Source organism: Agelaius phoeniceus, chromosome 25 (genome assembly GCF_051311805.1).
Source record: "Agelaius phoeniceus isolate bAgePho1 chromosome 25, bAgePho1.hap1, whole genome shotgun sequence".
Classification (NCBI taxonomy): Eukaryota; Metazoa; Chordata; class Aves; order Passeriformes; family Icteridae; genus Agelaius; species Agelaius phoeniceus.
The window spans coordinates 4,329,430-4,340,142 of record NC_135289.1 but is presented as its reverse complement, the minus strand read 5'-3'; the positions used below and the strand labels follow the sequence as shown (position 1 = coordinate 4,340,142).

The 10,713-nt window shown below is 48.8% G+C and overlaps 1 protein-coding gene across 1 annotated transcript; it reads left to right on the top strand.

Annotated features, from left to right (window-relative positions):
- The first annotated feature begins 774 nt into the window (after positions 1-774).
- NRAS (NRAS proto-oncogene, GTPase) lies at positions 775-9,458 on the top strand. The gene is made up of 5 exons (XM_054648714.2): positions 775-971; positions 1,683-1,861; positions 2,820-2,979; positions 4,199-4,322; positions 5,815-9,458. The coding sequence occupies exons 1-4, from the start codon at positions 861-863 to the stop codon at positions 4,316-4,318; spliced, it is 570 nt and encodes a 189-aa protein (XP_054504689.1). The 5' UTR covers positions 775-860; the 3' UTR covers positions 4,319-4,322; positions 5,815-9,458.
- Positions 9,459-10,713: the final 1,255 nt, after the last annotated feature.

Here is a 10,713-nt window from a genome sequence, read left to right as displayed (position 1 = left end):
TATCCCTCTCGTGTCCCGCCGTGTTCCTCCCGTGTCCCGTGTTTCTCCCGTGTCCCTCCCGTGTCCAGTGTCCCGCCGTGTCCCGCTGTGTCCCTCCCGTGTCCCGTGTTTCTCCCGTGTCCAATGTCCCGCCGTGTCCCGCTGTGTCCCTCCCGTGTCCCGCCGTGTCCCTCCCGTGTCCCGTGTTTCTCCCGTGTCCAGTGTTTCTTCCGTGTCCAATGTCCCGCCGTGTCCCGCTGTGTCCCTCCCGTGTCCCGTGTTTCTCCCGTGTCCAGTGTTTCTCCCGTGTCCAGTGTTTCTCCCGTGTCCAATGTCCCGCCGTGTCCCGCTGTGTCCCTCTCGTGTCCCGCCGTGTCCCGTGTTTCTCCCGTGTCCAGTGTTCCGCCGTGTCCCGTTGTGTCTCTCCCGTGTCCCGTGGTGTCCTACCGTGTCCCTCGTGTGTCCTGTGTCCTGCTGTGCCCCACCCGTGTCCCGCTGTGTCCCTCTCGTGTCCCGCCCGTGTCCCGTGTTTCTCCCGTATCCCGCTGTGTCCCGCCCGTGTCCCGTGTCCCGCCCGTGTCCCATGTCCCGCTGTGTCTCTCCCGTGTTCCCCCGTATCTCTCCCGTGTCCCGCCGTGTCCCGCCCGTGTCCCATGTCCCGCCCGTGTCCCATGTCCTGCTGTGCCCCTCCCGTGTCCCCCCATATCTCTCCCGTGTCCCGCCGTGTCTCTGCCGTGTCCCGCCCGTGTCGCGCCCGTGTCGCGTGTGCGGAAGCGGCGCGGGCGGTGACGCGCGGGCGGGAGGCGGAAGCGGCGCCGGGCGATCGCGGGGCGGCGGCGGCGGCGGCGGGGCCGGGCCGGGCCCGGCGAGGCCGCGGGGCCATGACCGAGTACAAGCTGGTGGTGGTGGGCGCCGGCGGCGTGGGCAAGAGCGCGCTGACCATCCAGCTCATCCAGAACCACTTCGTGGACGAGTACGACCCCACCATCGAGGTGCGCGGGGCCGCGGGACGGGAGCGCGGGGGAGGCTCCGCCGGGCCGGGGGCGCCGCCCGCGCCGGGCCGGGAGCGGATCCGCCGCCAGCTCCCCCCAGCCCGGCCCGGCCCGGGGCTCTGGGAGCGGTTCCTCCCCTGTTCGTTCCCCTCGGGCTCCCTAAAGCAGCCGCAGGCGGCCAAAGAGGCCGGCACGGGGCTGGGCAGGGCGGGGGTTCTGCTCGCAGGGAGGGTGTTTGTGATTGTTCTTTATTTTCCTCTCCTGTGGAGGAATTTCTTTAAAGCAACAGGAGTTGTGTGTTTTGTAACAAAGGATGAGAGGGCTTAGAGTCTCATTTAAAATGGGGTAGTTTGGGCATGGTTTAAAATGTGATAGTTTGAGTAATATTTAAAATACTGTAGTTTTAGGTGTGGTGGTTTTTCATCAGAGATGGATGAGAATCACAAATGGATGAGAATCACAAAGTCCAGACTGGTTTGGGTTGGAAGGGGCCTTAAAGCTCACCCGGTTTCAACCCTGACACCTTCCACTGTCCCAGGCTGCTCCAAGCCCTGTCCAACCTTGGACACTTCCAGGGATCCAGGGGCAGCCACATCTTCTGCAGAGCAGCTGGCAAAGCTCCTCCTGCGTTTTGATGATTATTTTTACATTTCCCCCGTGGCCCTGGGGTGGCAGGAGCAGTGCAGGGCTCACCGTGGCCGTGTGTTGCAGGACTCCTACCGCAAGCAGGTGGTGATCGATGGCGAGACGTGTCTGCTGGACATCCTGGACACGGCGGGGCAGGAGGAGTACAGCGCCATGAGGGACCAGTACATGAGGACGGGCGAGGGCTTCCTCTGCGTCTTCGCCATCAACAACAGCAAATCCTTCGCTGACATCAACCTCTACAGGTACAGCTGGGCTGCCCCGGGGGCAGGAGTGCAGGGACAGGGGGACAGGGTGGGGACCCTGGCTGAGTGAAGCACTGGAGGGCCTCAGGAACAGACAAATATTGAATCTCCCACTTCTTTCAGGAAGTTTTGTCACTGTTCTGTGCCAGTGCATGGAATCACAGACAGGGGTGGGTTGGAAGAGACTTTTAAGCCCATCCATTCCATCCCCTGCCATGGGCAGAGACACCTTCCTCCATCCCAGGCTGCTCCCAGCCCCATCCAGCCTGGCCAGGGATCCAGGGGCAGCCACAGCTGCTCTGGGCGCCTCTGCCAGGGCCTCAGCACCACCTTTAGTCAGTTAAGACTGGGATGATTTTTATCCAGTTTTATTATTTTTTTTAATCAATCCATATAAATATCTCCAAGGAGTGCCACGAGAACAGTGTCAGACTCTTTTCTATGATGCCCAGGGACAGGACAAGGAGCAGTGGCCATAAACTAAACCACAAGAAGTTCCACCTCAATGTGAGGAAAAACTCCTTTGTATGAGGGTGGCAGAGCCCTGGAGCAGCTGCCAGGGAGTTGTGGAGTCTCCATGTCTGGACACATTCCAAACCCTCCAGGATGTGGTCACCTATTCCAGGTGATCTTACCTTGGCAGAGGGGTGGGACTGAGTGATCTCCAGAGGGCCCTTCCAAGCCCAGCTGTTCTGGGATTCTGTGAATCAGCTGCCATTTGCAGCTACAGAATGTAATCTCTAAGGAGATGGGTGAGAAATCCAGAGTGGAGTTATCCATGGACAGAAAATGAAGTGTACAAAGTGCTTGGCCATGCTGCTGACCTCTGAGGCCCTGCTCACCTTTAATATGTTTTTCTGGCACAAGGTTGTTTGAATACTGAACTGAATCAGTTTTTCTATTTAGAAAATAGTTCCTAATTTTATTTTTTTTTTTTTAATAATTTGTCTTCCTAAAGAGAACAGATCAAGAGAGTGAAGGACTCAGATGATGTGCCCATGGTGCTGGTGGGGAACAAGTGTGATCTGCCCACGAGAACAGTGGACACAAAACAGGCCCAAGAATTGGCAAAAAGCTACGGAATCCCCTTCATAGAGACCTCTGCAAAAACGAGACAGGTGAGGGGTTCCCCCAGGGCCTGACTTCTTCCTGGGAAATGCATCAAGGACATTTTTACCATGTATTTTTGCCTTATTTACAGGAGAAGCATTTTTTCAATCCCTTTACATTTTTAGCTTTTATTTCCCCACTCACTTTTGAAAGAGTTCTGGGCTGGGCCAGTGCAGGAATCGCTTCAGACTCGCCCTGACTTCTTTTCAAGTGGGTCATGTTGATAAATAACAGAGAATAAAAAAAATTCAAGTCCCCTGAAGTTACTAAATAAAACTTAAAAACTAACTAGGGAAAAAAAATACTCAAAATAATAAACATAACTGATACCAGTAAATGTAGAGATGAAGAGACATACAGTGGTTTTGTGGAAAATTACCTAACAAGAAAAAATAACACATGACCAAAAAAATATTAAAATTCTCCTTTACTGTCAAAACATTCAAATGCAACGACCAAAAACCCCTCTTAATAAACCTCCAAAACCATAAAACAAATGCCTGTAAAACAATTCCTAAAAAATAATACTTATGTCTTAAATAAAAGCCACATTTTAACTATAATAAATAAATATCTTATTATAAAATCTCACAAAACACACAGAAGAAAAAGAAACCCAGCTACTTTCTACTGCTTCCAATGATGTTAAAATTTTGATTGCAGCCAGTTTCAGCACCTGCAGTGTTGGCAGGAGGAGCAGCAGAGTTTCAGCTGCTCTCCCTGGAGTGTCAGAGGCTGAGCTCCCTCACCCCAGGCCTGCTGGGTTCTCTTGGCTCGTTAATGAAAGCCAATTAGCAGATTATGATTGCAGACAGAATTCCCCAGACTGGACTAATGGGCTTCTCCCAAGCCTCCTTGGCCACGTGGGCCTGTCCAGCCAGCCCTGGAGCAGGGGAACAGAGCAGGGAAGGTGCAATTATTGAGCAGCAGCCAGAAAATCCTGAATTCTCAGAATTCTAAAAGTAGGCAAGGAGCAGCTGGTTTCCTGCATGGAACCTTCCTGAGATACAACATTTTTCCACGTTTATTTTAGTGGTTGTTACCCCAGGAGGAGTCAGGCTGGGACATCCATATGGGATTCCTCCTCTTAGGAGCCACAGGATCAGTTGGGTGCTGCTCTTCTGCAGAATTGTGACTTTCAAACCCATTAAGGGGTTCTGGGATGGACAGATCAGTGATTTCAAAAGCTTGAGGGAAGAAAATGCCTGACCTTGTGTTTGCATTCAGGGTGTGGAAGATGCTTTTTACACCCTGGTGAGGGAGATCCGGCAGTACCGGATGAAGAAGCTCAACAGCAGCGAGGATGGGAACCAGGGCTGCATGGGACTGTCCTGCCTTGTCATGTGAGAAGGTGAGCTGGAACCTCACTGTGCCCTGCCTCCTCTGCCTTCCAGCAGCTCCTAAATGGGGCTTAGAAATGCTGCCTGCTCTAGGTGGGGTTTTCCCCTTTTATAGAACATTTTTGTGGGAATGTTCCTCCCTCGGGGTCACCCAGTGTGGTGGTGTTTGCAGGGGCCCCAGGAGGAGAGAAGAGGTGAGAATCTTGACTCCATGTTTCAGAAGGCTGATTTATTATTTTATGATATATATTATATTAAAAGAAAATTATATATTAAAATTATACTAAAAGAATAGAAGAAAGGATTTAATCAGAAGGCTTGAAAGGAAAGGAATGGAATGATAATAAAATCTTGTGACTGACCAGAAAGTCCAAGACAGCTGGACTGTGATTGGCCAGTAATTAAAAACAACCACATGAGACCAATCAAAGATGCACCTGTTGCATTCCACAGCAGCAGAAAATTATTGTTTACATTTCATTTCTGAGGCTTCTCAGCTTCTCAGGAGAAAAAATCCCAGCAAAAGGATTTTTCATAAAATATGTCCGTGACACACATTGATTCCCAGAGAATTGGATTCTACAATGGATCCTGCTATTGGATCCTACAATGTTTTAATGCTCAAAAAAGAAAAATTCCCCTCTAAGCTGATGGCAGAGCTTAAGAAAAGGAATTTTCATTCACTTCACCCTTTTGGCTGATGGCTGGATGGAACAAGATGATCTTTAAGGTTGCTTCCAACCCAAAACATTCCATGATTTCCACCAATTTCAGTGGTGTGATTTGCTGTGTCATTCCTTTCTGTCTCCTTTTGGGAAACCCTTTGGACTGTTTGGAGAAGGTGTAATTTCTGAGGAAACACCTTGAAAGAGGGGTGTGCACAGCAGAGTGATTGACTCCTGCACAGCTCCCCTTGAGCTGTGTTCATCTGGAACATGCTGATTCCAGGATGAACCAAATAAAATGGTGAAATAACCAATTACCAATTTACTCCCACAGGATTTTTCCCCTTTTTTCCCATTTATTCCCATTTTTTTCCCATTCCCGGATTTATTCCAGAATTTTTTCCCATTTACTCCCCGATTTTTTTCCATTTTATTCCCGTTTTTTCCCCATTTATTCCCCAATTTTTTTCCATTTTATTCCCATTTTTTTCCCATTCCCGGATTTATTCCAGAATTTTTTCCCATTTATTCCCTGATTTTTTTTCCATTTTATTCCCGTTTTTTTTCCCATTTATTCCCCGATTTTTCCCATTTTTTTTCCCACGTTTTTCTCATTTATTCCCAGATTTTTTCTCATTTATTTCCAGATTTTTCCCCATTAACCAATTAAAATAATGAAATCTGAGTTCCCAACTGAGGGAAATTCCTTTTAACCATTCCCTGTAAGATGTTGCTCATGACTCTGAAAACAGCCAGACCAGCTCAGCCCTTGCACTGCTGCACTGCACACCCACCCCAGAGCTAATTAGTGCTAATTGGAGCTGCCTTTCTGTTCCAGATGCCAGGAAAACGTGGTTCAGGTGCAGCTGCTGGACAAGCCTCGATCTGTGCTGCCTCTCCTGCTGCTCCCTGCAGTGTTTGGGTGCCAGTGACAGACTCTGGGCCCCAGAGTTAATTAGCACAAGGTCCATCTGCAGAGAACACCCATGGCATCTACCTCCCTGCTCAGCTCACGGAGCAGCAGCGCCTCGGGATGCGCTGGGATTCTTCTCTCGCTGTCACCTGGCTTTGTTCCAGAAGAAAACCAGTCCCAAAAGTGAACTATAGAGACTAAATGCTGTGAAAAAGATGACACTTTACCTCTAGAGTAAAAGCTAGAAGTGCTGTGTGTCCCCTGTCTGTTGGAATCCGTGCAGTGCTGGCACAGGAGTGGCACGGTTGGTGTCACACGGGGTTGTGCCGCCCTGTCCCCTCCCAGCTGGGTGTCTGCTCTCTGTGCACCTGTACAGCACAAATGCAACATCTCCAGGGCCAGGAGTGCCACCTACCTGATCCTCCATTGCTGTAATAAAAAGGAAAACCTTTCCTAACTAAGTGCCTGTTTGCTAAGAAGATTTGAAGCTGTCCCTTGGGTTGAGGAAAACCCCAAGGACTGGAATTTCTTGGGAGCTCGTTGTGTCAAGCAGGCAAGTGTGCTGTGGGTGATCTGGGCCTGGCAGGATCCTCCAGCAGGAATTTGGAGGGATTTGGAAGGTCCAGCAGGCACTTGAGAGACTCTTGGACAAGGGAGGGGACACACTGCATCTGTGTTTTACTTTCTTTGTGGGTGGAACAGTTTATATTCTGTATTGTTTTCCTGCAGCATTCAGATCTCTTCGAAGTTGGACCAAACCTGTCAGCTGTTCATTTTTAACATGAACTGCCAACATTTCTCTGGGCAGCTTCTCACTCATTAATCTGGTAACTGGAGGTTGCTTTGGACAGCTGCTATTCAGCTCTCTCTGTAACTTGCAAATTGTTTTATTCTGAATTATTTTCTTACCACAGACTGTAAAGAGTCTCTTCAAAATGTCTCTAGACTGTAAAATTGGAGTTTCTTTGTCAGGGAAGGAGTGTGGAGGGTTGGGGTTGACTCTGTCAGGGGTGCAGGAAGTGGCTGCCCCATCCCTGGCAGTGCCCAAGGCCAGGTTGGAGCAGCTGGGGCAGTGAAGGTGTCCCTGCCATGGCAGGGGTGGATGGGATGAGCTTTGAGTCCTTTCCAACCCAAACCATCCTGGGGCTCTGTGCTGGAGGGGAGGAGGCTGGGAGCTGCCACAGGCACCTGAGCCAGCTTCTGAATGCAGCATCCTTGCAAAATGAGGAGGGGAATGAGCTCAGTGATGGCTCCACAGGAGGTGGGGCACAGACTGGTGGAATTCAGGGCTCACTCTGAGTGAGGGAATTGTGAGCCCTTCCCTCCAGCTGAGGGAATTCTCCCCAGACCAGAGCAGCCTCCCCTGGTTCGCTGGTGCCCAGCTGTGCTCTCTGCTGTCCCTGTGCTGCTGGGCTGGGTTCTGCCCTCACTTCAGCTCTGAGGAGGAGGAGGAGGAGGAGGAAGGAGCCCTCAGCCAACAGAGGGAGCATTTGGTCAGTGCCAGGCCAGCAGAGCCTCAGGAGGCTCAGTTTCAGGTTGTTGGTGTCAGTCACACATCTTAATTTGGAGTGCTCAATTCCAAATGGGCATTGGAAAGCAGTAAACAGAGAGAGAAGAATTTTTCCTTTTAATGTTGCTTCCTTCACTAATTACAGTCTTAATTCTCTTCTTGGAATGAAGAGGATCAATCTGCATCACATTTGCTTTATCTGTGATAATCCTTATAAATACTTTTTTCAATTTATTTTAACTTTGACTGATGTGACTGATAAGAATTAAACCCACAAAAAAATTAACATAAAATATTATTTTCCAGCAACATACACACAATGGTGGGCAGAATCCTGGGGACCATTGGCTCAGGTTCAGTTTATTTGATACTGCCCAGAGCAGCTGTGGCTGCCCCATCCCTGGAAGTGTCCAAGGCCAGGATGGAGCAGCCTGGGGCAGTGGAAGGTGTCCCTGCCCATGGGATGAGCTTTAAGGCCCCTTCCAGCCCAAACCATTCCATGAGTGCAGGTTAAAGCTGGCAGAGCTGCCACCCTGCACAGCCAGGGCTGAGAAAGCTTTGTCAGAAGATTTTCTGTGAAAACCTTCCCTGTGGGGCTGCCCCTGAAGAGCTGTGGGGCACAAGGGCAGGCAGTCAATAAAAACCCCTGGGAAATGGGGAAAAGCTTTTGGGATACACATGGAACCAGCAGGAAGGGCAGAGTGGGGGTTATGAGGACATTGAATGGTGACATTCTGCCATCATGGAGGGGCTTTGATTTCTTGGGAAATGCAGGAATTTGTTTCCTGGCCAGAGCTCAGCTGCCTGTGGCCATGGGAAGCCTCTGGCATTTGATGTTTGAGGGGTGTGTGCTCAACCTGGAGAATGATTTGGATGGAGATTCATCATAGCAGTGCTCCACACTGCTCTGCATGCTCTGGCATTAAAATATACCAGTGTAGCTCCAAGGCTGGGAATTCTCAGCAATGTGTGGGAACTGACTGGAAAATGCATCTGCTGCTCTTTGCTGTTCCCTTTCTCTTGGGCTCTATAAAACCTGAAAAGGGAAAAAGCCCTGGTGAGGGTAGGTCTGTATTTGTATCACCTTTGGAACCTTTAGAATGCTTTTTAGGAATTTTTTTTTTCAGTTTTTAGGGTGCTGCAGAGCTGACCTGCACAGGTGATACTCCCAAGTCCATCAGTGTAGTTCCAAATCCAGCAGAAAATACAAAATCAAGGTGGTGCACTATCAGGAGTGAACTGAATGGTTGTCATTTGTTTCCAGCTGCCTCACAGAGAACCCCTGGGTTTGGTGGCAGCCAAGAACTGGAAGGACAAAACCCTGTGAACTTTGGTGAAAATTATTTAGAAGATAAGCACAGAAGGTTTTGCACAAGACTGGTCCCTGGAAAAGGGGGTTTAGTAGATTTGGTCCAAATATTGTTATTTACAGCAGCACAACTCTGCACTAGTGCCAAGCTGATTTCACTGCCCTGACTGGGCAGAACACACATGAACAACTTTTGAGGTAAAATATTAAAGATATTAAAATATTAAAAAAGGGTAAAGCTCTTGTTCAGAACTTCCAAGTGCCAATGACTGGAACAAATGTTTCTGTAGCTGTGGCTGAGTGGAGCCAGCGGAATCCTGGGGTTGTTTCTCTGTGTCCTCACCCCGTGTTTTTGCTCAAACAAATGCTCAGATTCTGTCCCTGTCCCTGCTGGGATTTCGGATTTTAACCAGGATCTTTCAGCTGCCATCATTTTTAGTGCAGCTCAGCCTTAGGATTGGATTTCAAGCAGCCTCAGGCCTGTGGGGGATCACATTCTGACCTGTGTGCTCCTCAAAAACCCCAAACCTTGAGTGTGTGCCTGTGGTAACCCTCAGGATGGTTGGGAATGTTGGGATCTGGACTTTTAACCCAAGGGCTAATTTGTTGTTACTTTGTTTAATTATTTGCTTTCAATAATGCATCTCTTTTGGTTTGGATTGAAGTAAATTATTTTGCTTCTTTAAATAACTTTTTTAAAGAATAAACTTTGAATTCTTTGGTTGTTTTCTTTGGGTTCTGGGTACAGGATCCAGGAGTTACAGGAGGTTTGATTATCACAGTGCCCTGTGCTTTGTCTGTGGGGTGGGATTTGCTCCATTCTGTCCTGGGGCAGGCCCAGCTCTATCACAGATGTGCCCTAAGGATTAATGAGCAGTGAGAGGAGCCTTGGGACTGCCACAGGCTTGGTCCAGTCCAGTTTTAATCTTGCTGCTGCTGAATCTGTTTGCAGTGGGGTCCCTCATGCTGATTTACATTAAAAAAATGAAAGTCACTTCTTTACTTGATACTCCAATGGCAAAACCAGTTATTAAATTACTGCTGTGCCCAAATCATGCTCTGTTAGCCTTTTAAATTGCTTGATTCAGTCTTCTAAAATACTTCCCTGTTGCCTTCCCTCCTGCAAGAAGGCAAATTTATTCAGAGTACACAGTCAGTAAATGTGCTTCAATTTCTCCTCAGACCTCGTGTCAGGCATCTGAAACCTGGAGTCCAACCTGGGTTTTATGCCAGGAATTCAAAAACAGAGCCCCAGGAACAGAGACACACAATTCCTGCCACTGCAGGTCCAGCCTGTGCCCAGAGCATTCCCACCCTCAGCTGGGGTGGGTGCTGAAAACCCCAGGGTTTCTGGGCTTCTGGAAAGGTTTCCCTGCAATGGGTTTGTTCCTAGAAAGGAGCTCCCTGCAGAGGGCCCTGGTTTGGGTTGTGCCCTGGAAGAGATGGCAGCAGCCTGGGGGTCTGTGCAGGGGATGGCTGAGAGCAAGGCGGTGTCACCTGTGGCATTCACATTTCCTGGAAAATCCCTTTGCCCACGATTTTGCTCCTGGGAAGCTGAGAATCCTCAGAGAAAAGGAAAACAATAATTATCTGATTTGCTTCTGCTGTGTTTTGCTCCTTTGGAATGTGATTGGAGATTGTTTACCCACGGGTGATTGTGTCATTGGATTCTGGTGTGAATTATTTTCACTCTTTGGCCAATCAGGGCCAAGGGGAGACTCTGGAGAGAGTCAGAAGTTTTCATTATTATCTTTTTAACCTTTTCTAAGTATACTTTCTGTATTCCTTAGTATAGTTTAGTTTAGTATTCTTGAATATAATATAGGATCATAAAATAATAAATTACCCTTCTGAGAACATGGAGTCAGAGCCATCATTCCTGCCTGCCATGAAGCAAATACAATTGTCACTAAAGGGGTGTTGGGGACAGCCAAAGGTGATACAGAGACTCCATCATCAGTGAAAAGCATTTTATTGTTAGAAATCCACAGTTCTTATAGAAACA